The 27992-nt window shown below is 42.1% G+C and overlaps 2 protein-coding genes across 2 annotated transcripts in view; both read left to right on the plus strand.

Annotated features, from left to right (window-relative positions):
• Positions 1–27992, plus strand: part of LOC135071202 (uncharacterized) — a 135398-nt gene that overhangs the window by 69044 nt on the left and 38362 nt on the right. The gene's annotated exons all lie outside the window — the stretch shown is intronic.
• LOC135071194 (rho GTPase-activating protein 100F) lies at positions 1266–26772 on the plus strand (the record flags this gene model as incomplete). Its single annotated transcript, XM_063964965.1, has 21 exons — positions 1266–1394; positions 4158–4241; positions 4779–4877; positions 6793–6951; positions 7547–7664; positions 8604–8733; positions 9479–9643; positions 9996–10136; positions 10299–10432; positions 10511–10988; positions 11074–11159; positions 13790–13941; positions 14371–14623; positions 15133–15392; positions 15787–15972; positions 16497–16719; positions 17504–17704; positions 18534–18815; positions 20628–20740; positions 21896–22113; positions 24198–26772. Coding segments are annotated over 21 exons (3903 nt in total), but the record flags the coding sequence as incomplete, so codon positions are not given.

Raw genomic sequence — 27992 nt, forward strand, 5'->3', positions numbered from 1 at the left:
TACAAGGATGAAATCTCTCTTTCTCATGAATTTCTTACATTATTTTAATTTTACAGAAAATTTTATGGTATGGTGGTGAATTTTCGAAAAAATTTCGAAAAATCTTTGAATGCAGTTCTCTTTCTTCTAAAAAATAAAGGAATGTTTTTTTTTTAGTAAAATTTTCTAAGGTGGCATTACAAAATTCCACCCTGTATACTTATATGTATACATATACATATACACATATACATATACGTATACATATACACAGTCATTCAGTTCTTATGATCGCTCGGGTCGGAACCAAACATATTCTGTGACAACAGGGTGATTCCATACTTTTGCTCTTAAGTATACCTACTATAGATTCATAGTTAATTCAAAGTTAATTGTACAATAAGGCTTCTTGCACATAGTTTCGATGGTGCGTTACTGTTGGTCTAGTGAAGATTGCATTATATTATTAAGCAGGTACTAATTTGACGTAGTAGGTGATAGGTAATTATGTTAATTTGTATGTATTCGTATTTTACATAAGGCCCTAAAATCATGAATATGTCATTGTTTATTTCTCTTTAACGTGTCGCAAGGCTTGATATTGTATTGTAATTGTAATAGATAGGAGTAAGAGTTGGAACATTGTTAAAACAAATATGATAAATTAATTCAAATTCAACAGAATGTGGTTCCGCACTATTTAATACCAAAGGGGGAGGGGGAGGTTTACGTTTTGTAGTTTTGCACTGTAAACACCACATAGAGCTGACGATCTAGGGAAGGTCGTAGGTAGACCCTGGATGCGTTTAGCGCAGGGCCAGTTGTTGTGAAACCGTCTAGCCTGGACAATATCTCGCAGTTCCCTCCCAAAGACTTTGGAGGACACCATCAGTAGGTATTTAGTGGGTAGGCCCTGCCCATCTGGTAGGGAGAGCCACATACTTAAACTATTCATCTATTTCTTAGGCCTTATTTTTCGTCGGGAAATAGTTGCCATACAACTATTTCCCGACGAAAAATAAGGCCTTTGCCTAGCGACTTTAAGCTCAGGCCAACAAACCAACTCGTGCAGCTCGCGTCGGAGATGGCGATGGCGATGGCGATCATTGCGCGTGCGTAGATCGCCGCGACCAATGACAAAACGCGTTGATGTGAACTCATCGCTACAAAGTCATACATGACATCTGATCGCCATCGCCATCGTGCACGCCGGCTGCACGCTTGAATTTAATGAAACGATGAATATTTCTTTGCTAACGTCAATCTGAATCTAATACGCATTGTTTCGTCCGCAGGAGAATGGCCGCGCGGCGCCTGACTTGACGGCGTCGCCCGGGCGCGCGCCGCCCGGGCCCCCGCAGCCGCCGCGCGCCAACCATGCGCCCCCCTGCGTGCTGCAGCCGGACTTCCGAAAGGTACGTGTTGGTTAACGGTGTTGTCAGTACTGGTAGCCAAGACAAAGGCAGGAAAATGCCTTGAAAGATGACGACGTCGTCGAAGCCAAAGGAGAATGACCACTCAGCGTCTAGAAGACGATGCCACGTGCGGCGACCATGCGGACTTCCGAAAAGACGACGTTATTGATAACTGTTGGTAGCTATGATGATAGTGTTGCAAGGCAGAGGGCAAAAGAAAATGGTCATGTGACGTCTGAATGACCACGCCAAAGAGCATCAACCATGCGCCCTCTTGCGTGCTACAGTGCTACGTTGTTGGTTAAATGTTGAAGACATTATGAATATTGAATGCAACCAAAGATGGCAGATGGCAGACATGGAATGGCCAGGTGGGATAGGTGGGATAGGTCGAATAGGGTTCCCCCTATTCCACCTATCCCGGCTGGCCATCCCGCTAGGCGTTTGACTGAAGAGAAACTAAATGCTCCCTCGGCGTGCTGCAGAACATTGTAACAATTTGTTGGCGAATTCCAGACCCAGCTATCATTACTTCTTCCGCTTCCGGGGTCAACAGCTGTATGAATAATACAACCTTGACCCCAAAGGCGGCGGAAGTAGCCTGCTTCAAGAAGAACAGAATTGCAGCCTTTAGAAGAAGAAGAATGATATAAGAAGATACAATTTCAGAACACAATCCTAAATGTTAAAATGTATTAAACTTCAGGCAAACCAACGCGTGCAGATCGCGGCGATGGCGATCACTGCGCGTGCATAGGCCAATGATAGGTCGCGCGTCCTGTCATTGGTCCATGCATATTATGAAACTCTTGTGTGGCAAGACACTTATTAGAAGCAAACTAATAAAATCGCATGAGACATAAATTTAATAAACAAAGGTATTACCAGCTTAGCAGTCTATACTCTATATTGTACAAATGTACAGACGATATCATATCAAGCTACAAACACTGTCGCATCATAATTAGTTGTATTAGGTTCTATTTATCAACAAATGTGCCGTCGACTGATAATTGTTTTACTATTGTCTTGTCGTGTAATTTCTATTTTACCTACTATTTGTAATTGTGTACTGCTGTATAGGTATTGGCAACCTGCACCAGAATATGAAATGGTTTGCTTTTTACAAATACACCAAAGGAAATCAGAGATAAGGCACGTTTCAAAACTTGTGCAAGCTTTCCAATACACTTACTTATTTTATTTGCTCTTATTTTCTATACCTACTCACTATACGAGTAGATAGTGCCATCCGCGAAGACGCGCCCCACCATTCGTCCTAATCGTTTATAGTTTATGTATGCATGCTTCCGCTAATGTTTTTTGAGTGTTATCGGTACATGCTAATTTATCCACGAGTGCACACGCACACTACAATAATTTTGCGACTGACGCTCGGATCAAATTCCCCGCACCCACGCTTCCCTCGACCAAAAATTGGTATGGCGCGTCTTCGTAGATGGCATGGCTATCTATAGATTTTTAATGAAAATGGATCCCATTTTGTTCCATAAAGTTATTTTAGATACAGAAGATGAGTAGATAATTCAGAAGCAAGAATTCATTTGTCGGTGAGGATTACTTGTTCCACTGTAGGGGTCGAGGAAGTTTCTATAGGCTTTTTGACTTTTTGAGTTGAGTTGTCGATAAGGTTTACTTTTGTAATTTGTTGCTGCGGTAGGGGTCAAGATGCGGTAAGGCCACTAAAGCCTATTCTATGACTCCTAAAACCCCTAAGGCAGTTAAAGTAAGAAAAAACGAAAGAAGAGAGATGTTTATAGTAAGACTGGTAAGACTGAGATTCTTCTTTATTTATTAACAAATCTGTACTGAATATCTTGTATCATGATGTGTGTGCAAACTAAATGACCTAATGATTGTGAAGTGTTGTGTATGTGAAACTTCACATGTTTATATCTGTTATAACTGCTCCTGTATCTGTTGTTACTACTTACTTTTATACATATTTTTAATAAATTTTCGTATAATACTTATGTATGTAGGTACTTTGCGGTGCTTCTTCTCAGCACTTGTCAAAAGTTTAACTGAAGGTTTTTGTAGCGAAAATAGATTATGAATGTTGAAAAGAAAGACTTCTTTAATTTCAAAAAGACGTGATACAGATTTTCTTTTAGATAAGAGTTGCGAACCGAATTCTATTGTCTGTTATCATGAACAAAGTTGTCAATGAGAAAAGTAGACTGAAGAATACTGAGGTTTATATTTTTGTATTCTAAAATGTGTTGTCATTCCTCTGATATTTTATTACACCAATAAATCGACTGCTTATTTCGAATACAGCTTTGCCATTTCCCGAGTGTGTCAATTTCCTGTTATGTTGACTCTACATTTCCTTTGGTGCATTTCCTTCATGCATTTGCGAATCTCTAAGTTGGATGTTAGTGTGTATTGTATATAAACTGTTGTTATGATTTGAGTTTTATGTCTTAGTATAATGTAGTGATTAGATCGTCAAGCGTGTTGTGCAATTAATGTTCATAAAAAAGTTTCGGAGTACATTATAAGTCACCAAAGGCGACTACTGTACTGTATTGTGATATTAAATATGTACCAGTCTAGCCCGTGGAACCCTAAGCGGTTTGCTGCTACTTGAAGGGTTAGATGCAAATCATGCTCTAATGTTTAAAAATTAATGTCTATTTCTTAGTGATATGATTGATATTGTAGAATCGATTGAGAACAAACGAAAGAATATTGATTGGTATAAGTGCAAATATATTTATAGTGTTTGTTTTGTTTCAGGTGTCGGGAGTCAGTAATGAAATATTTAGGCAGATTGAAATGGTTGAAAATGATCACGACACGACCACGGCTGCGGCGCTTGAGGTAATTATTAATTTAATTAATATCATTAGTAACCTACTAATGCTAATAAATTCATAAAAAACCTTTTGTTGTGGTTGTTTTCGGCATTTAGATAAATACAAAAAGAGAGTTGAATCTGGTAAGATTGTAAGAAAATAAGCATTGCCGGTTTTTTAGACAGCTACTAAGGGTTAAATAGTCCGTCGGATTTCAGTATTGATACACAAAGCCAAGGGTTAAATAGGCAGGGCACAGAACACGCTGAACTGACGGCCGATGGGGCGTCAAGGTTCTTTAGTGGAGGCCAGGTATCGGCAAGAGCAGTGTAGGACGTCCACCCACAAGGTGGAGAGACGACCTCATAAAGGTAGCAGGAAGGCTTTGGATGCGGACTGCTACCAATCGGCCAATCTGGCAATCTTTGGGGGAGGCCTATGTTCAGCAGTGGACGTTCTGTGGCTGAAATGATGATGATGATGATAGGATCAATTTAAATGTGGAATAGATCTACCCTACCTACCTACTTCTTATTAAAATTTCGAATGCATATTATTGCAGGCGGTGGAGCGACGCGGCGAGATGATCGTTCGGATACTGGAATTGAGACAAGTGGGCCGGAACAATATTGAAGCCGCCAAGAAATTCTTCGCATTGCAGGTATTAAACAACATAATTAATTAATATTGCACCCATATTAAAATTTGGCAGCCGCTGCGAGATGATGTGCCAATTTTACATTTTTGTATTAATTAAAAGAAAAGTCTCGGTCAAACACAGTTTATTTACTGTAACATCTGTTTTATTACTCGTACTTTTTGGGGTTTGCATACAATGTGAAATGTCATACTTAGTGATAAAATTCTCATTTCTTGACTCAAAGCACAAATAGCTTCGTTTTTTGCCTCGACTCGTACGCAGCTATACTTACTTGTATCTGCATACTCGTCACCGCCTGCGGGTAGGCAGATAAATGGCGCGTTCCTCTTGAAAAACAGGTAATTCCCCCGCTCCATTGACCCGGATTAAACTCGTAACCTAGTACGGGACCGCTGAAAGAACCTACTCTACTGAACCCCATTGTTAGTGGCCTAGATCGCTGGGAATGCGAACGCAATCTAGGCGCATTGTCAGATGCGCGCTTGCGATATTGCCGCGGTCCCCGTCGGTATTGCTGCGGTCCTTCGATATTCAGAATACGCAGGAATGCAAATAGAGCGTCAAGCATTTGGAACGCGAGATGACCCCAATATTGGGGAAAGTGTGTTTGTCACTCGATTATGCTCGATTCTCGATCAATGGGTAACCGATTTCGTAGTACAGCTGCTGTTATAGTTGAAATTGTCATAGGCTACTTATCACAAGAACATAATATGCTTTTTTGGTAGGTAAAGCACAATTCATACACGACGTTACGTATCGGTATAAGTACGGTATGACATAGACGTTCATAAGTGCCACTTGTGGTCTAAATTGAATAAAATATTTAAAATATTTTATTGTTATTTATTCATGTGATAAACTGTTTTTGTTGTTTCTCATTAAAAAAAGAAAGGCCACATAAAATTATTATTAATCAAAATAAAATATTTTTTTGATGTAAGTAGGTATTTGTTGTAATTATTTTAAAACAGATTCTTTTCAACAACGGTATTTGTATTTGTAAGAGATTTGTATTTTTAAATTTTAGGAAGCTTTGTAACTGAATTCACGGAAACTCTATTCACGGCTTTTGCTATGCGATACCGCTGTGGCCGCATCCAATATTTGAATCGGGGACACGAATTCCCATTATTGGTACACAAAACCAATAGGAGAAGGCTATGTCGTTTGTTTTGTGATAACAATGGTAGAACAATGCATGTTTTGAATAACGAAAATTGCGGATGCACCAAACTGTGAAATGTGAAACCCACTTAAATTTTTTTTTAAATTCTATAATAAGCCAGCCAGTTAGGCTGGTTATACTTTTTCAAGACAAAAACTTTTTTCAAAATAGGTTTTAATTGCACGTACCTTGTAATTATTTGGTAGCGTGATAATATTACTGGCTGGTAATTTTATTATTTTCGAAACATCCATTTCAACATTCATTTGTTTTTTACAAGGAAAATGTGTGGCGCATTTCAGTTGTTAATTTTTAACTTAAGAAATATTATCATAACTAAATAGTTAAGTTATTTATTTAGGTATGTACTTGCTTTATACTTAACCAATTTTAATTTATTGTGATGTGATGACTGATCGATGTCATTACGAAGAAAGTAAAGTTATCCGCATTTCAAGAAAATTTAGCTTTTTCTTGTAGCGTTTGTTTTCAATTTTTTTGTATTACATACAATCAATCACTAACAGAGGTTTGCTCACGTGTAAATTAAGCTATTTGAATTTGACATAAACTTAATATTGTAGGGTGTTCTTGACTGCAACTTATAAAATATTAAAAAAATAGTAGGTACAGTTCATGTTGGTGTGGATATGATACTCGTAGCTGTCTATTTTGCACATCGTAACAAAATGTTTTTAAACTGTTACACGAAGGAAAATCTACATTACGTAACAATGTTTGTTCCAGGACGCCCGCCACATAGTCCAACTAGTGGAGATCGTGAAGCGTCCGGGTCAGACCCTGGGCCTCTACATTCGAGAGGGCGACGGCGGCGCCAGAACTGACGGCGTGTTCATATCACGGATAGCTTTGGAGTCGGCCGTGTACAACAGCGGGTGTTTGAAGGTAATTGTATACGATACGAATACACCTTATATTTGATATCTTACTTGTTATTCCCAATGATATCACTAGCTGAATCGAGATCCGAGGAACGCGGAATCGAGTCCCGCCGCCGCTGGACTATAGTGATGAACCCACTCGTAATACAAGCATATTATGCTAACCACGAAAGATACTATCTAGCAAGCGTTGACGATGGTCCGTGACTTTTCGCTTATTGTAATTAGTAATTTCGAAATCGCCAATAGCAAAGTTAGTTCCACCGGCTATTTTTTCAAACTTTGTGGTTGTGTGTGGTTCAAAATAAAATTAATTACAAAAATCTCGATTACCTAACTAAACAATCCTTTCTTAGATCTTAATACTCGTATATTCATTTGTCATTGTGAGATAAATACTCTACCTTAATTTAAAGTGCAAAACAATAACATGCAAGCTTCATCTCTACACGTATAACGTGTGACAAACATAACAACAGTAAAAAAACAAAACAGTAACTTTTTTAGCGTTCTTTTGTTTTCTGTTCTGCAACTCAAAAGCGAAAATGTAAACAAAAAACAAATACCTACCTAGGTTTAACGTTCAAATTTGTTCAAAGGTGGGAGATGAGATCCTTGCGGTGAACCTGGTGGACGTGAGGCGGATGTCGCTGGACGACGTCGTCATCATAATGTCCATTCCGAGGCGGCTGCTGCTGTGCACGAGGCAAAGGAAAGGTCAGCATTATAACATTAGATAAATATTAATAAAGTAACTCCTATAATAGGCGCAGACCACCGATTGTTAGTTGGCCGAAAGTTGGATCGGGCTGTTGATCAGTATGGAGGGAGATGTATGAAAGTGTGCACATTACACCGATTTGGTATCGGCCGATTCTTCATACAACTTAGTACGCCCAACTACCGGCAAACTAAAAGTTGGTGATCTGCGCCTAGGCTGAAAGAGTGAGTTAGTTTGATACCAAAGTAGAGTTATAATTAATTTTAAAATTAAATGTTTACTGTCTTACAAAGTCCTTAGGATTTGGTTGTAGCTACTCTAATGCTTTGCTAGCTCAAGTGTTATTCCTTTCATAAAATTTACCTTGTTTAACTTGTTGGTTTGTCGATAATTATAGTCGTTAGGATGAAAGAGATAACAATGCGTTAGTAGCATTGTTATCTCTTTCATAAAATAGGCTATGTTTTTAAAAAAGAGGGAGTTACTTAAAATATCAGTAAACTTTTTTTATACAAACCTACGCATTATATATTGTCATAAATATACAGGGTGTTAGGTAAATGGGTATATGAGCCGACACTAGCCCATGTTAACATGGGCATATAAATGGTATGGTGAAGTCAGATATTTGATATCATCATTTTATTTTTTTAAATTTTCATACAAAATAATTTTTATAAAATCCGATTTGTATGAAAATTAAAATAATTAAAATAAAGATATCAATTTTCTGACTTCACCATACCATTTATATGACCATGTTAACATGGGCTAGTGTCGGCTCATATACCCATTTACCTGTATTGCCGTTTAAAAGTAGTTAATACAGTCGCAATGATAGATAATATAATCAACTTGACAAGTAGTTAAAGTAGATCCTTCCTTCACTAATTTCGTACTAAACGATTACAAAATGTGGAAAATAACTTTGCTAGGCAAATCAGGACCAGGTTCACCATCGATGCCGCGCTCGGAACACAAGCCGCCGCCGGTGGTGGTGCTCAAGCGGGACTGCCGGGACGACGATGACAGGGACAGGGATCGCGTCGATGGACTGTACTCACAGTAAGTACCTAGATAGCCTTCTTTTACTTGGCAAATCAGGATCAAGTTCCCCGTCGATGCCGCGCTCGGAACACAAGCCGCCGCCGGTGGTGGTGCTCAAGCGGGACTGCCGTGACGACGATGACAGGGACAGGGATCGCGTCGATGGACTGTACTCACAGTAAGTGCCTGAATATTCTTCTTTTACTTGGCAAGTTAGGACCAGGTTCCCCGTCGATGCCGCGCTCGGAACACAAGCCGCCGCCGGTGGTGGTGCTCAAGCGGGACTGCCGGGACGACGATGACAGGGACAGGGATCGCGTCGATGGACTGTACTCACAGTAAGTGCCTGAATATTCTTCTTTTACTTGGCAAGTTAGGACCAGGTTCCCCGTCAATGCCGCGCTCGGAACACAAGCCGCCGCCGGTGGTGGTGCTCAAGCGGGACTGCCGGGACGACGATGACAGGGACAGGAATCGCGTCGATGGACTGTACTCACAGTAAGTATCTAGATAGTCTTCTTTTACCTGGTCAGGCTCACCGTCAATGCTGAGCTCGGAACAAGCTGCCGTCGGTGGTGGTGCTCATGGTGGGGCGCGTCTTCGGGATAGCATGATAGTCTTCTTTTACAAATCAAGAGCAGGTTTCCCGTCATTGCTGCGGATTGCTGCGCTCGATTATTTTCATATAAACAAGAACAAAATCACGATAGGAAAATCAATTGAGTAATTTTTAAAATTATAAAACAATATTTCTTTTCACCAGGCATGGAACACTTCGGTCTACCGGTGGTCCAGGATCTAGCGTCAGACCAGTTGGTGATGGGAGGGAAGAACGAAGCCGACTCCAACTGGGAGCACTTTCACCAGATTCCAACGCACTGGACCTTTACTACAACCCTCGGCCTCCATCCGACCACTCCACGTGGAGGTACGGTGGAAGAATATCTGAGGATACTGATAAGTAAATACATTTATATGAGTTGATCTTGTTATGTAAGTCGTATTATTTTGACCGCCTTCTGGTCTGATCATTTGCTCTCCGAAATTCTATTTTGGGCTTTTGGGTTCGAATCCCATTGGGGAACAAACGATATTCCGGCATTAAAGACGTTTATTAATTATTATTTTTATCCATTAAACCCACATCTTTTTCCATCTATATTTGGAGTAACAGTTTGTTATTATCGCGCTTTCAAAAAATGAAAACTAATTGAAATCGTATTTTTTGTTATAATGCAGTAATGCCGCAATTGTTAAAGAAGAAATTAATTTTGTTTCAGCTATAGACCACCGCCTCCAGTAATAACGGAACAGCCCAAGTCTTCAGCAACTCATTTTGTGCCATACGAACGGTCTTACCCTAACACGCTTGAAAGTTTAGCTGAGAAGGTGCATTCATTGTACCCAGCGGATAGTGGCAGGTCAGTAACTAAACAAAGATCATTGTCCTGTAAGTCAGTGCCAGTCTTGTCTGATGGTATATTATGGTATAAGGTATCTTATGGTATAATCTAAGGACATAGCAGAATAAGTTAGTATAAAATATTATATTCTTGAGAGGTGACGTCATGTATTTGTTTCAGTACGCGCTTTGGAGGGAGAGTCCCTCGTTCTGGATCAGAACAACAGTTACCGAGAGCTGAGACACATTCAGACTTTGGTCGACACTCTTTGTTGAGGTCTAGCTTGAAAGCTTCGGCCGCTGCTGGCAGTGGTGGTACGAATACACTTTTACCTCTTTAGATAGTATCTGTTACTTTGACGACTTTTTAAAATAATAATTTGGTTATTCTAGCATCGAGTCTATCAAGATATAATCAAAGATACGGAGGAATTGGTGGTGTTGGTATGCCAGGAAGTGGCCTAACAGGGACTGGATTATCAAGTGGTCTAGGAGGACCGGGCTTGGGAGGGCCAGGCCTTCCTTCAGGCTTGTCGACGACTGGGCTCAGCGGTTTAACTGGCTCTAGCCTGGTAGGCTCAGGACTTACCAGTTCAGGATTGGGAACTGGATTAAGTGGAACAGGCTTAGGATCAACTCTTGGAGGAGGCTATGGAACGACAGGGTTGGGTCTACCATCATACGGCTCCAAATTCGGCACAACGAGAAGGAATCGAAGCTTGGACTATTCGTCGGATACAGAAGCGACGGCGCCTACAAGAGCACCATATTATTCGGGATTGAGTGGCTACAGAAGCAGTACGCTTGGTCGAGGAGACATCGGATCTAAATTCAATTCTCTGCCAAGAGATGTTAGGAACACTGGTCAAAGGTAACAACCATATTAAAATTTCCATTTTTCATTCTAGAGATAAATTTTCTAAAAGTATTATTTTCATAATGTAATTTTTGGACAGATTGGGACTGAGCAGACGCGCTGGGAGTGTTCTTCAAGATGAGCCGGAACCTTTATCTTCGCGTTTAGATCTACGTTCTTCCAGAGGTAAATATAAAGAGTATACATAATATAGGATAGGATTAGGTTTCTTCATAAAACTTATCGTCCCTTAGCTAACAACACCGCCTAAGTCGATTTTTGGCGGTTTTGACATTTTAATGCCATTGGATAGATCTGCTCATCGCGCGTCTAACCATTGGTCACATGTTATAGATTTCAGCCAATAAGAAGCCGTAATTTGAATTTTAGTGACACCGCGCAAGTCGGTTTGCCTCGCAACACCGCTCAAGTCGTTAGTCTGCCATACATTTCTCGTAAAGTTCCTTCGCGCTCCATAATTTTTATATTTTTAAGTGAGTTTTATCGCGAAAAGGTCTATGAAAGAAGTTTTAATAGAAGATTAAGAGGTAAGCTATATAATAATGTATTTTTTAATGATTTACGCGTATTAATATAAAAGGAAATGATAATAGAAAATATCTTCATTTCACACACACATTTCTTAAGCGGTATTCACAATTATTTTTTCAAACTTAGGCGGTGTTTCAAACTGTATTTTAATTATTTTAAGAAGCTATACAAGTGAAATACACTATTGATGGAGAAGGAATTGATTCTTGAAGTATTCCGAGTTCAGGTGATGAATTTTTATGTGCACAATTACAAGAAGCAGGACATAAACGGCGTAAACAACTGCCCAGGTTTCAATCGAATCGAAGGCTTTCTCATAATCCACAAACGCCAGGCAAAGTGGCTGATTATACTCCTCGGTCTTCTGTATAATCTGCTGCAGCGTATATGTGATCTAAGACACTAAAGCCTGCTAGCCAGCCTGGAAACCAGCTTGATCAGGAGGCTGGAAGGCGTAGACATTGTTCAGAAGTTAGATGGGTCTATAATTCTTCAACAAGGTTTAATCGCCGTTTATTGAAGAAGAGTATCACCACACTTCTGTGCCGTACCGTAGGAGTTTTTCCCTCGAGGATGACAGAATACACAGCATATAACAGCTTCCAAAGAGCCTTTAGCATCGACATTACACCTGCTTTCAAAATCTGAGCCGTAATTCTATCATCACCCGGGGCCTTGTTTATCGGCTGTTCCAAGCTCGTGTAGACTGGCGTTCGGGATATCTTAGGTGTTGTGTCAGGTCAATCTAGCTCTTGGGTCTTCGGTTAGATTTGTAACAGGTGTGAACACAGTCGTGTATAATTATCCGTAGAACTTCTCAACCTCTTTCAATATCTCAGGCCCCGACGCTATTCTCGGTCTTCAGCTTGGTCAGTTGGCTTTGGCTAACACACAGACTTGATCTCTTACGAACACCTTAGAGCCCTTGTTATGCTCAATCGTCTGTATTACATGCGTAGATCGCGAGTCAAAGACTTAGAAATCTATTTGTTAAGACGCCGATACTGAGTAGCATCTTCAGATGACTGCAGATCCATGTTTCGTCTCTCTTCTATAAGGTTATTGATGAGATCAGAGATCTTTTTTGTTTCTCTTAAACGACGGGTTTTAAAAACCTTAGACCCAGTCACTTGGACAATTCCCAAGAACCTGCCATTGTACTCTTCCACATTTTTGCAATGTTCTGGCATTGGAAACGAGTTTGCAACTCGAGTTGAGCTTTCGGGGTTGGATGGACGCTGGGCGGAGTGTAGACTTTATCAGTCGACATCTATCGAGATTCGGACTTATATTAAATGTGCCTCTTACCATTTGGTGATAGCTTCCTGTTTTGACCAAATTGACCACACAGACAACATGCTTCTACGTCGACAAGATGAAGTTGATTTCATATTTCATAGCGTCATTGGGATGCAGCGAAATGTACTTTCGCTGTTTTGGCTTTCTGAAGAAGGAGTTCATCATCCCTCTCCATAAAGCCAGCCAGCAGTTAGCCACGTGCGTTCCTCTCTCCGTACCCAAATTGCCCCACTTTCAGCTCATTGTCGTTACGTTTGCCCAGCTTCGCGTTGAAGGCCCCCCCATCACAATATTTGATCTACACACTGTGATTCTGAAGATTTAGGTTAAAGATACACAGGTTATAATGATTTTTTAATTATTTTTTAAATAATTCTTAATAATTTTTTTCTTTGTAAATCATCTATTAATACCTTATTCCTTTACATTTCGGCAAACAACACCGCCTAACTCTACAAAAATATCAGTCAATTCCGCTCAAGTCATAAAATATAGGTTAAAATAAAGTAAATCGTTAAATTAAGTATAAATAATTATTTCTTAACCGCTAAATAAAGTATTTAATAAGTAACAATAGGAAAAATCCACGGATTTTTTAAAATAAACAGTTTTTTTCGTCTCCTGTAAAGTTGGTAAAAATGACTTACGCGGTGTTGTTAGCTAAGGGACGTTATACGTAAATGATGTGAATGGTGTGTGACGAATGTAAATTATACAAGTAGACAAGGAAAAATGTTGGGAAAGTGAGTCCAATGCACACTTTACAATGGTTTTAAAATTATTTGATTAGAGTATTACAATATTACTTTTCACCCCCAAGACGTTACTACGGAAGAGCAGGGGTCTACTTTATGTACCTTTCTTGAAACGTTTCGTCGTATTCTTGTACTCTTTTGGGTTTAGGTATTTTTATCTGCCTTAACCTGTGTGTTACTTGGAAAGTTTGACCGCATATTAACTGGCAGGTCGCCTCACGTCTTCGCCGTCAGTGTTCACGTCGGACGAGTACCGCGCGTGGCTGTCTCGTGCGCCGTCAACCAGCGCACTGTACGAGACGCTGCGTCCGCGCCTGCCTACCCACTACTCTGCTGAGAATATACACGATGCATTGAAAAACGTAAGTAAATAATTTTGGAACACAGATCATAATTTTCATGCGTATGCATCGAATCATATCAAGTGCATGCCAATCCGTAAGAACATTCACCAGCGCGCTATACGAGATGCTGCGTCCGCGCTTACCCAACGCAATGAAGTATCTTGATCATATTAATGAGGGCTCTCGTTTTAGCACTCACCAGTTGGCGCTACTGTAGAGTCATTAAGTGGCTAAGACAGTGACGCCAACTGGTGAGCGCTGAATAGGTAGGAGGATTGTCGCATTTGGACTAACCAGGATACTGTCACTCGCTATGTCAAATATTTAGTGAAAAACGATACATACCTACCTCGTTTTAAACATCTGGAAACGTTGGTGACTGGCGTTAGGAGTATTATTATTTCTTTGTAACGACTTTTGAAGTAACAAATCTCAATATATTACCAGATGGAAAGCGGCAGCCGCTTCGGCTCCTCTCTCGGCCTAGCCGGCGTCGCCGGTCGCCGCATCGAGCGCCCCCGCCACCTGCCCGCGCGATCGCTCTCCTCCCAGCAGCTGGGGCCCACCGCCGGGGGGTCACCGTCCGCGAGACGCGTCAGACAACTCCTGGAGCTGGGGTCCCGGTTCAACTGCCCCAACCCTAGCCCTGTGCCTACGCCAAGCTCGCGCCATCAGAGGCATCTTGACATCAATCCCAACGGTGAGTGTTTTCTTGCTCTCCTCCCAGCAACTGGGGCCCACTGTCGGGGGGTCACCGTCGGTGAGGCGCGTCAGACAACTCCTGGAGCTGGGGTCCCGGTTCAACTGCCCCAACCCGAGCCCCGTGCCCACGCCCAGCTCGCGCCATCAGAGGCATCTTGACATCAATCTCAACGGTGAGTGTTTTCACTAGTGATGGCGCTGGGGCCCACCGCCGCAGGGGGCTTACCGTCGGCGAGACGCGTCAGACAACTCCTGGAAGATAAAATGGTCTACTTCCTTCCTTTCTTACAGTCAAAATTCATAAATCGGTCAAAACTACTTTTGACTGCAAAAATCGTTAATTCATAATTTCAAGAATTCAGTCAAAATTACTAGCTCTTGAATTGAAGAAATGAAAATTAGTTACTGTACGGTATTGCTAAAACATTTACTGTTTCTATTTGGGATTCAATTACATGCCTGTTCTTGAAAAACCTTAATTGAGCTTTCCAAATATTTTTATTACAGAGTTCCTAAAATACAAAGTGGAGAAGCCCGGCTCTGGCGGTCTCTCAGCCTCCATGACGGGTCTGTCCCGCCTCGCGGGCGGGGTTTCTGGCATGCTGTGGGTGCACTTGCTAGCGGGACGAGGACTAAGGCCGGCGCCGTCCGGGGCTTCCCCGGGGTCGCCGCCGTCCGGGCCTCTGGCGCCGGCCCAGCCGCCAGTGGCGCCAAGAGACTTGTACTGTGTGCTGGAGTGTGATCGAGTGCATAAAGCGCGTACTGTGGTGAGTAATCCTTTGTTTCAGCGGTTGTCTTTGTTTTAGACATCATTTTGTGTGGATATCTGTAGACTTTGGCCACCTAAGTTTTTAATTTGTATGTCCTTATCATTTAAAAGCTGTAATCACGATCTTGAGTGGAAAACTCGAATATTTTTTTCTATTAATTGCATTCCAAAAAACCTTTTTTTTTCACCATAGACTTGATATCCAAGAAAGAGAATATCATAGGCAATAGGTAGTACCTACACTGATAAAATTCCACTGTCCCGATAGGAAACCGATTTGATTTCTTTATTAAAATTATCATAACGCTTCTTTTCTTCTTCTTATGTACCTAGTAGTCTTATGTTTTCTCAGCTGGATTCAAAATACTATTATTATACCCCGTGTCCATTAGGTCCGCACTGGCGAGCTCCAGTTCGACTGGGACGAGTCATTCGAACTAGAGCTGGTCGACAACCGGCAGCTGGACGTGCTGGTATACTCGTGGGACCCGCAGCACCGCCATAAGCTGTGCTACCGCGGCGCCGTCACGCTGCCCGACTTGCTGGCGCGCTCGCCGTCGCACCAGCTGGCGATAAAGGTACGTTTATCTCTTATTTTCTTCAGGAACATGCATAAACCGTTCTACCAGCTTGGATATCAGAGCCAAAAGCGCAGGGCCTATCCACTAAAAACCTGACGATGTCTTCCATAAGCCGTAAATATGTGTTAGGAACGCGAGATACCACCATTGGATATTGCCTCGAGCATTCGTTCTAAGTGCGACCATAATAAGTGACATACCTCTATGTTTGGCGGCCCAAGCTCCATAGGCTAGAATGCTAGATGATACCACCTGCCAACTGAGAACTTTTTATGAGCAGTCGTCGTTTCAGCGGACAAAATCCTCCCCCAAGGATTTCCACGAAGACCGATCCTGCGCCGCTCACATCCAGGCAACTCCCGCGACCTTCACCAGATCGTCGGTCCATCTAGTGGGAGGCCTGCCCACGCTACGTCTTCTGGCTCGTCAACACACTATTATGAACAGTCAACACAATATTATTTTGTACAGTAAACAGCTGCTGTGACGTCCCTTTCTCACGATTCAAATCTTTCCCAAAGATGGAGCCCCGAGGAACGTTATACGTGCGCGTACGCCACACGGAGCCGCACGAGTTATTCCGGCGGCGGCCGGCGCCGTCGCGTATGTCACCGCCGCCATTATTCGGCGCGGAACTAGACGCGGTGGTAGCGCGAGAGATGCGGCCGGCGCACGCGCCGCCGGTACCGCTCATTGTACGTCGATGTGTTGAGGAGATCGAGAGAAGAGGGCTGGACATTATTGGTATGTAAATGCCTTTGCAGAAAACAAATGATTGTTAGGACTTTTATCTAAATGTATAAAAGTGGAAGGTCACTGAATGACTGACTGACTGACTCACTCACTCATCACGAAATCTCAGAAACTACAAGTCCTAGGAGTCTCAAATATTGCATGTTCGTTTTAGACGTAACGTAGGTACTGACTAAGGCGGGATTTTGGGACCTCTTGGAGTAAAACGGGATCCACGCGTACGAAGTCGCGGGCTGCCGCGCCGGCAGTAACTTATATAACTTTTGTGACTTCTGTGACTTCTATGACTTCTGTGATTCCTGTGTCTTCTGCAGGCTCCTCTTTCCCACTGGGCACTTTGGGCACGTGCCCAGGGCCCCGCGACCGAGGGGGCCCCCATCTGCTAATAAGACCTTTTTCCAGAGCCGGACATGTTTGGCTTTTTACGGTCGTGTCTGGCCTAAAATTGTCTTGTCCGGCCTGTCCGGCTTTTGATAGGCTTTTTATGTGGTTGCCGCGCCAGGCGAAAGTCGAGCTAATTTTTTTATTTATTTATTATTTATTTATACATTTTAATTAATAATTAAACATCTTGAAAACATCCAATTGCCTAAGGCGGGAATTGAATCCACGACTAGACTAGTTTTGTCCACGCCTCCGACTGCATTTGTGAACACTGTCAACCATTATAATTGAAATTCAGAAAAAAATGCAATTTTTAATTTGTTTCCTTCTATGTTTTGAGTACAGTTGGGTAAGAATAACAATAGTACTGAACATAATTTTCCGTCACCAGGTCTTTACCGCCTCTGCGGTTCTGCCAGCAAGAAGCGAATCCTCCGAGAAGCGTTCGAGAGGAACGCTCGAGGCGTGGAGCTGACGCCCGACTCGGTGCCCGATATCAACGTTATAACCGGCCTGCTCAAGGACTATTTGAGGGAGCTACCGCAACCGCTGTTCAGCCGGTGTCTGTACCAGATGACACTGGATGCTCTTGGTGAGTCATGAAGATGGATGGTTTTTTGAAGAAAAACATTTTTTTTAATAAAAGCAATAATATTAGTGCTACCTATGTGCCAGTTATGTCTCGCTCTCATCAAATGGCGATTCGAGAACGAGACGACATGACCTTTAATGTGTAAGATGCTAGTTCAGATACAGATATTTGGTTGGGTTATGTTGTATCGATCAAAAGAGACACTGACTTTCCGAGCCTTTAAATCAAACTATGTAGGTATATAGGTACTTACACCAGTATGTAGATAACAGTTTATCTAATAATGAGATGTGATGCTCAAAGTGGGCTTGCAGCAAGCAAAGTCATAGTTACTATAAACTTTGGGCCAGTATCCCCCTACTTGATACTTCATCATCAGAATATTTTAACCCTTTACCTACGGGCCCTTGGAAACCCAAAGTCGCCTCTCAATACGGGGTATTTTAACCTATAAAATTGTTTGCTCCACTTTACATCAAGATATTTTAAAAAGTATGAGACTTACGGTATTGAAATTTGGAATATTATATTCTGCAACTAATGTAGTTTCATAATTACAAGCGCATTTTACACTTAATTTGCAATTTTTTTGTTTTTTTTTGTCGTAAACCGTGATTTAGTATTGGCTTTGCCAAAATAACAATAGATGCCACCCGTATTGAGAAGTGACTTTTGACTTGGCAACTATAGGTGCCTCCCGTAGGTAAGAGGTTAAATAGATTAGATTAGACAGCTTCTCCTAAAGCTGTAAGAGTGCTTTAGTCTTATTGGTGACTGCCAGTAAGTCTAGGTCGCAAAGGAACAGTGTACTAACTACAATCATTTCTAGGCGTCTGCCTCCCCGACGACCGCGAAGGCAACGCGCGCCTCATGGCCTCGATAGTCGAATGCCTCCCTCGCGCCGCGCGTGCCACCCTCGTCTTCCTCCTCGACCACCTCGCCCTGGTTGTGGCCGCCCAGGACCGAAACAAGATGTCCCCTCAACATCTAGCAGTGGCCCTAGCACCACCATTGATGCTGCACTCCCAACCAGCAAATGACCTGGACTACCAAAGACCGATACATGTCCTTCAATGCCTGCTGCAGATCTGGCCGCCGCCTAAGCGTTCAGGTAATGTACCCTCGTTTTTCTGTTTGATAATGGGATAGTTGACACCACCTGTCATTTAAAATATTAGCTGTCGAAATGCATATTTCCTATATAGATTTTGAATGGCAAATGGAAGCTATGACGTCTGTGTAGCGTAGGTCACTGAGCAAAATATCAATGTTCGTCCGAACCGTTCGTCACTTTGTCGTGGATTGAAAAGACAACGCCAGATTTTGTATGATTGAAAACTAATTGGGTTTTCGGAGCTAGACAGAAGATTTTATAAAAAGAAGTCATGGAATTATTGGTTCGTGGTGTCAACTACCCAATTTAGTGCGTGGTGACTGGTGATCAACATTAGCATGATATCTTCTGGACACTTGACATCAGTACTGGTAGTAGGTACAAACGCTTGATTATATTTTGCTGAAGTTACTGTCCAAGGCATGTTCTGTAGAGAGCAGATTGCAAAGCTGTTCAACTAACAGGTTATGTACGTAATCCATTGACGTGCTTATGTGACTTCTGTGTTAGAAATTAAAATAATTGTGAAAGTTAATTTTAAAATTTGGTCGTAAATATTTTCTATCATCCATAAAACATCATTCAATATCACCCTAGTTAGTATTTTACGACAAACTTAAATGTTTATCAATTTGAGTAAAGTTTTAAGTCCTCAAGATTGTTTTTAAGATTTTTGTGTCACATAGAGCGCATATAACCGTGATTATTTTCTGTAGTTCCTAGACAGTAGTGGCAAGTGGTTGTGGAGATCTAAGCGGAACCTTAACGCATGTATGTTTGTAGACAGTTCGGCGCGGCGAGCCAGCAACCGGGCCGCGTGGAAGCAAAGTCAGTGCGTCGCCAGCGGCCTCAGCCACCCTCCCCCCAGGTGATAAGTAATCCCAACTCACGTGATAAGTAGCCTATCCTCACGAGATAAGTAGGCCTAACCTTTGTTTGTCTCCTTAACTTCGAACTCCCTCTATGTTCTTGTGATTTATTTCGTTGCGAGTCCAATGACTGTAAGCTTTCCCCCGGGACAAAATTGACCTTCACTGGTTGGATTTTTGTTGGCGGTCAGGCTGTGGATCCTGGCTACACAGGAGTTGCAGCGGTGGGAACGAGAGGTGGAAATAGTCTCGCAGTCTAACTCCCACGCGATTAGTACCCACTACTGCGTCCAAAACTCTTTTCTAATGACATTACGAGGCAACAATAGTCCAATAACGGATTGGCCTAATAACCGAGGAACGCGGGTTCGTACACCCCCGGAATATTCAGATAACCCACTCGTAACATACGATATTTTTCCTTACCCGTCGACTCCGTAATCTACTATTGCTTCAAGTCTTTTAGACTTGGAGACGCTCAGCGTGAAGTAATGTAGATTTGTTTCCGATGAATGGCGCGAGCTAAATACCAAGCCGTGCAACTTTCTTCCACTTTAGGGGAATTGAAAAAATAAAAATTTTCTAAATCATTTTGTAATTATTATATTTCAACAGTCTAGCTCAGTCTTTCCCAAAGTGGGTGATAACGCCCCCTTGTGGGCGCTGCAGGCTTAAAGGGGGGCGGTAAGAGACCCAGAAAAAAAATCGGGACGTTGTGTAGAGGCTTGGGAGGCGCTATTTACTAGGAGGTCTCTTAGACACTGACTGAGCACTCGACTCTCGACTACAAATGGGGGCGCTAAAAAGAATTTATTCTCAAAGTGCGCAGTAGACAAAATAAGTTTGGGAACCGCTGGTCTAGCTGGATGAAATTTATTGTTGACTAGAATATTTAAAGAAGTCTGGTATTAATTAGATATTTATTGTTGTATTGACGCAGGCCGAGTTCCGCCCTCAGTCAGTCCATATCGGCCTCAAGCGGCAGCATCAGCAGCATCTCCGCCGCCAGCTCTCTCGGGTCGGCCCGTGCCCGACCGCTCGCCGCCCGCACATGTAAGAACCAACCTTATGTTATACCTGTTATATACTCAACATCAAATAAACCGCACCTTCCGCGACGCGAACTTTAACGATTTTCTTCTGACACAATCATGGTACCCCAACAATATTGGTGTTATTTGAAAGCTCAATAAATATTCTTAAAGAAAAACACATTTAATTTGTTAATAAATGGTTAACATATACCATAAATGTGACTTGAAAAAATACCTCACTTTGGGCCCACCTATGGGATCAATTAGACCAATTTTTATGGTTATAAAACCAAATAATGATCTCACGTGTCCTCTTTAACAGATGGATAGCGATTAATCCCAACTTAACAGTTTTATAGCCATAAAAGTTGGCTCAAGCGTAACTACCTATTTTTTGAAGAAGTGACTCTGGATCCTTCTAAAGACACATTTTTGGGGTAAAAACCTTTCCTTTAATGGAATGAAGGTTAGAACTAGGCTTTTAAATGGTGCCAATATTGGTGGGAAGTGGGGATGCATACGTTTGAAAATGCTTGTCGCGGGAGGTGCGATTTATTTGATGTCGAGTGCTTTGACGCGAGAGTATTTTTAGTAACATTTTGTACAGCTGCTTCTTTACCATCTTCGCCACATGTGTTTACTAGACTGGGTTGCACTATCTTACTTTAACAAACGTCGAAATTCTGTCAAACTCCATACAAAAAATACCGGTTAAGGTTATAGTTACGGTTAAAATGAGGTGATGCAACTCAGCCTAAAACTAGCCTTTACTAAGTGCGTATTTATCACTATTAATATTGATTTATAATTATGGTTACTTGAGCCTATCTGTAGTCAACTCTTTCAAGTGAGTTTGCTCATTGTCCGTGTATTATAAATATTATTACTTCAAATCGTTTGCGTATTCGAATCGCCATCAAAAGATTTAGTAGTGTGGAACTTAAACAGTGCCCCTGTGCAGACGTAAAGTAAACTTAGTTGGTATGAGAAATGTAAATAATTTTAATAATCGAGTTAGTCACATTATCGTTGAGTTTGAAGGCAAGGCAGAAGGAAGGAATTTTGTCAAATACGCAAACAATTCGAAGATGAAACTTTTTCGTCCTAGAGATAACTGATTGTGTCTAATTTTTTTTGTTATTATATGACTAATGTTACAATCTCTCCCACCCAGGTTCTCTCATCAGTCAGGGCCGGCCAATATCGTCCGCAGTCGCCTCTCCGCGGGCCGCTGCCCGCTCCTCCTCGCTCCCGTCAAGTGACGGTGTCGTCGCCCGGCTCGCCCAGCAGTAGCAGCGGCAGCCACAGCCCCGCCGACACCATCAAGCACACCGGCTCCGTGTCGTCTATCCTGCGGCAGCCGGAGCGGGCGGCCTCGCCCAGAGGTATGGGGTTCTGTTCTCGATAGGGACATTCCAAGGGAAACTTCAAAATTTTGAGGTCTACCCCTTCCATCATTCCAGAGTGATCCCTGAAGAAGCCCTTCACCAATCTCATCATGTCTCCAGGTCTGAGAAAATCCATATGAGTTTGACATTCCCAGAAGACTAATTTTGGCCTAGCCGTAGCTCTGATGTATGTTGTTACCCTTATCTGCATGCTACCGTCTCAGTCAAGCGTCATCTCTCTCCTACTGTTCGGTCCTCCTCGCTCGTCAAGTGACGGTGTCATCGCCCGGCTGTGGCAGCCGGAGCGGGCGGCCTCGCCCAGAGGTACGAGGTTCTGGTCCCGGTAGGGACAGAGAGCAGATGCTCCTAAGGAAACTTCGAAATTTTGGGATCTTTTGTGTTTACCCCTTCCATCATCCTAGAGTGATCCTTGAAGAAGCTCTTCACCAATCTCATCGCGTCTCCAGGACTGAGGAAATCTATTGTGTTACCTTTGTCTGCATGCTACCGTCTCGGTCAAGCGTCATCTCTCTCCTACAATTCGGTCCTCCTCGCTCCCGTCAAGTGACGGTGTCGTCGCCAGGCTCGCCCAGCAGTAGCAGCGGCAGCCACAGCCCCGCCGACACCATCAAGCACACCGGCTCCGTGTCGTCTATCCTGCGGCACCCGGAGCGGGCGGCCTCTCCCAGAGGTATGGGGTTCTGTTCTCGGGAGGGATTTTCCTAGGGAAACTTTGAAATAATGGGATCTTTTGTGTCCTGTGTGATATCCCTTCCATCATCCCTGAGTGGTCCTTAAAGGAGACTTTCACCAACCTTATCATGTCTCCAGGTCTGAGGAACTCCATATTTGGGTTTGTCATTCCCAGAAAACTAATTTTAGTCTAGGTCATAGCTCTAATTTATGGTGTTCTGTTCTCGATAGGGACTGACAATGAGCAGCTGCGCTGCTCCTAGGGATGACGATTACGAAATCCCTCTGTAGTTCCTAAAAAAACCCCCACCAATCTCATCTTCTCCTAGTTTGAGGAAATTAATTTGGGTAAAGAAGACTAATTTTGGTTTAGGCCATTGCTCCGTATTCGCACAGAAATATCGTATGGTGTCACTCTTCTCCATTTATGCTACTGTCATTGACTCTGTCCTGCATAGAATTTGTCGGCCAGATAATCTGGCGTCACACAGTACTGAGGTGCTAGTCCCAGTGAAAGTACAGGCAAGAGACATAGTACCACCTCGCCCGGCAGTAGGATCGTACCGTAAAACAGCCAGCTCTGGACCTCTCCTGTGGCAGCTGGAGCGTGCATGTTTATAAGATAATTCTAACTATTGGAGTATATCTTTCTGGTTGTTGATGCTGCTTGTACTGTAACAATAGCTTCCTAACAATCAGAGCGGGAGTGTCGGAGATGCACCTAAACGAGAATCACATGATGAATATTGCTACCACTGCTGCACTGGTCACAAGCCTCAATTCAATCAAGTGACGGTGTTCTCGCCAGGCTCGCGCAGCAGTAGCTCCGACAGTCACGGCACCGCAGTCACCGTAATATTCACCGGCTCCGTGCCTCCTAAGTAACGCAGCCGGAGCAGGCGGCCTCACTGAGAGGTACCATCCCGTATATTTGAGTCACATGTTGTCACTACTGAAGTATGTCTTCCTCGCTGCGGCTTCCCATGAGAACTTTCGTTTCATAACGCTGCTGTACTAACAGTAGATTTGGTAACCCGGCCCTGCAGGCACCAGGTGTCGTCCAGTATTCACACATAACACCAATAGGTCACGTAAAATGGGATTACAGTTGGAGAATAACTCTAACAGTAGATTTGTCACAGTCCCGCGGACACCGTCAAAGTTGATCCTTCACCAATTACCTCATTACTGAAGCGCTAACGTCTAGTGAGAGTTTGTCCAGTCCCGCAGGCACTATCAAGTACACCAGTATTTTGTTTTCGTCAGACCATGTCTCTGCTTTTTGCCCACACCAGAGTTTCACGACAAGCCAGTCATTAAGGTTGTTCTAGCACTGGATTGCGTCATGATTTTCACACGAGCACTCGGGTACACAGGTAGCGGTTCACCGCGCAGCAGCGGCTCGCCGCGCGCGTCGCCGCGTGACTCCCCGCGCGCGCACACGCCGCGTGAGAACACGTCGCGCGCGACGACCCCGCGTGACAACACGCCGCGCGAGAACACGCCGCGCGAGTCGCCGCGCGCCGCCATCCCCGGCACGTCGGCCGGGCTGGCCGTCACGCTCAACTCGGCCGGCGCGCTCAGCCCGCGCTTCAGCTCCACCAACCCCTTCCTGCAGCAGTACGACGCCGAGGAGGAGGCCGAGGCCTGGCGCGCCGCCGACATATTCTCCTCCGCGCACACATAGTGCTCATAGCGAATTGAGATTTTCTAGTCAATTTTTTTAATCGAATCGAAAGAGTGCTACGATTCCGCTGTATATTATGTTATTTAACGAGCGTGGTGCGCGCTCGTGTAATTGTTATATATAGAGCGAGTTATGATGTATATTATTGTGTGAATGTATACCTGCTGACGCGCGAGGCGCACGCCTCCCGCCCGCCGCCGCCCCGCCCCGTAGCCACTATAGTGTTTATGATATTGTATTGTACATTGTATATAAATATGTAGGTACGCTCCAGTTTTGTACCGTTCGGGCGAGGCCCGGCGGGCGGCCGCGGCGCTACACACATCATCCCACATATCAGAGACTTGCGTACGCTATCGACACGGCAGCGGGCACACAACGCGAATCCATTCTCATAGCTGCATGTGTATATCTATGACGTTGTATAGAAGCAATATTTAAACTATATGAGAGCTATAATGACTTAAACAATAAATAGAGTATTTATCTTCACAAATCGATCTCTCAGAACGATCTTATGATTATTACATTACGACTTAGAAGTAAATAGACGTCCACAAGGTCCGTGTGTCGACAGCGGACTCAAGCCAGTAGCTCGACTAGGGAGAGTGTATCATAGATCAGACGTACGGACTGTCTTGAGACTGAGACCATATCAGAGTAGCTCGTAGGCACCTCTCGCAGGGATCCGTCGTAGAAGGAGCGATTACGTCACGACTGCGCAGGAGTTCGCGACCTGTTGGAACGAACATTAAACATATTCTAAATAATCCTTGTTCATTAATAACTTAATAAATATATAACGATATATAAAATAATAATAGTGTTAGTGGAGCATTTTTACGAGTCGCTAATTCTATGAAGGGATGGAGTATTTACCCGTTGAGATCGGTCGCAATCTCAAGATCAGAGGTGATGTGTTTGGGTTTGGAATATTTGGGACCTTAGTAAATGATAATAAAGTAAGTATAATAATAATATCGATTTGCTCGAGCACTGAAAGTCAGAGCGTTCAAAAACCAATGACTTACGAATCAAATCTTAGATTGAAAATGATCATAAAATAAATTATGCGATTTGAATTGACGACAAGAGCAAACTTTATTGGTATTTCCTAAGGGTTTATGCTTGAGGGTTAAAGGATTGAATGGTACAGGGATTCTAAACTCCGAAAACACCACCTCAGTTCTATAACTAGCGTCTGCTAGACATATAAGAGTGGGTGAAATCGACCAATGACAGCACTGACCGTACCCTTCACTGCCATGATTGGTCCATTTATTATAGAAAACATATATTATACACTTGTTTATATGTCTGTCGGAGGCTACACGGTTACTATAATATTACTTTTGAGCGACACTTCAAGACGAAATTTTGTTATTTAATGTCTACTGTTTATAGATTTGCACAAATAACACGACTGATATGGGACACAAAAAGTTTTTGATATTTTTACTTTTGTACTTGTTCCTGGTTTGTAACGATAAATAGTTATGTTGAGAACCTCGCCTTTAATGTACCTCTAACTGTTCATATCTGCTCACGAATTTCATGTGTAGAAGTTTTATATCCAATACTTATACGAGTTTGTCATTCTGAATCATTGTTTCGCAAGGGCTTTTATAATCACTTATCATGTTATTCATAAAGATGAAGTTCGTGTTCAGATAGCGCCTAGACAAAACCCTTTAGGGAGTCGTTACATTCGGTGACAATATGTAGCGATAATTTTAATCCATCGTGAGTATTGGTAGCGTCTTCGTAAAGGTTTTGTGAAAACTCGTTCACTATCTTCAGGATAAAAATATCTGCTCTACATTTTTGAATGCCAAGGGCAACTTACGCTGTTTAAAAGTTTTAATATTAGCTTTCAAGTACTTTGCTATAATGGTTTATACTATACTACCTACAATCGTTATTCCCAGTTAAAAGCAGATATTTTATTTCCCTATGATAGTAATCGTGACTAGACAATATAGGATTACCTACTGTGGTTGAGATGATGTATTTTCAAATATAAATAACTATTAAGATCAAAAACATTAAAATTATATACCTGGTAAAATTATATAGCATTCTAATATTACTACCATCATCTCGCCCACACTATGATAACGTAAGACTTGAATTGTCGCTCGACAGTCGGTAGCCGGCCGCGTGTAGCGGTAGTAGCGGCAGTGTAGTTATAAAACTACCGCGCCCGTGAAAACGACTATCGTAGTTATGAAACTACAATAACCTTCGTAGCGGAGACGTAGTGGGAAAGCTATAATAACCATCGTTATAACTCTCGTTTCTATACTACGAAACTACGAATCCGTCGTAGTTGGTACTGTAGCTACGAAACTCGTAGCCGTCGTAGCGGGGGTCGTAGTTTGATGACTATAGCGCCTGAGTAGTGTGTAGTGACTACGGCGCACGGCTTAAGTTGGCTTCATTTCGGCACTAACTTTGAGGGATCACCACTTGACTGTTATGAAGTAGTTGATAGATTGTTTCTATTAAGACTATGCTGAACGGATTTAGGCAGCGAATACGAAAGATTTGCGGCTGGTGATGAATGTATCATCGAGATTCGCTTAGTAACATAACGAATGTTTTGTAGCCCTTAAAGTTGTGTTTTTATTCGTTGACGAGAATTTTATTAAAAGACCATTTGGATAAAAATACAAGAAATGGCCTAAGTCTGTGACTCAGTAGGTATTTGTTTCTTTTCAATGTATCTATTTTGTGATCAAGAAGAAGAATCAAATAATGAAATGTACACTTAAAATGCAGATAAAACATAGGTTAATATGATTCGGATGAAATCGTTTTAATTATTTCAGTTGTAAAGTGATAACAATTTTCTACGATTTAAGGAATGATAAACTTTTAATTGTCTTAAAAATCTTTCGTCTTCGTGGCTCAAATTGTCTAAATCCGTTTAGCTATTTCTTTGTTGAGATCCTATCTGATGTTTCTATTGTATACAAAATGCTATAGAAGTTTCTTGTTGTAAGTGACTGGAATTTGATTGTTTTATCTTTACTATTTGATATCATTATAAATAAATGATGTATAATATTAATATCTGTTGTACAGAATCTGAATAAACACTTTGTATTTGTGTGGAAAGGTCGGCTGAAATTATACTCCAACTTGGAATTTACCTTCCAACTCAATTAATGGAACGGTTTGTAAAAATAAAGGGATTACAGTCTATGAGATAATGTAATCTATTATGAAACTTGATGTCTAATAAAATTAGACTTGTAACTTTTTAATGTTAAAGTTTAAATTATGAAAACAATATCCATTCTTATTTCATTAGATATCAAGTAAGGCTAATGGGCTGTACATTACTTTCAGTAACAATATTATGAAATCCATTAACGCTGTTATTTATGATCTTCATATTATGTCTAGCCTAATTGACAATGAAAATTTATGTAAATATTATGTGTAGTAGAATATTTAAGAAATCTAATTCTCCTTTGTGATGTGATCGGCCGACCTGA

The sequence above is a fragment of the Ostrinia nubilalis genome, chromosome 4 (genome assembly GCF_963855985.1).
Source record: "Ostrinia nubilalis chromosome 4, ilOstNubi1.1, whole genome shotgun sequence".
Classification (NCBI taxonomy): Eukaryota; Metazoa; Arthropoda; class Insecta; order Lepidoptera; family Crambidae; genus Ostrinia; species Ostrinia nubilalis.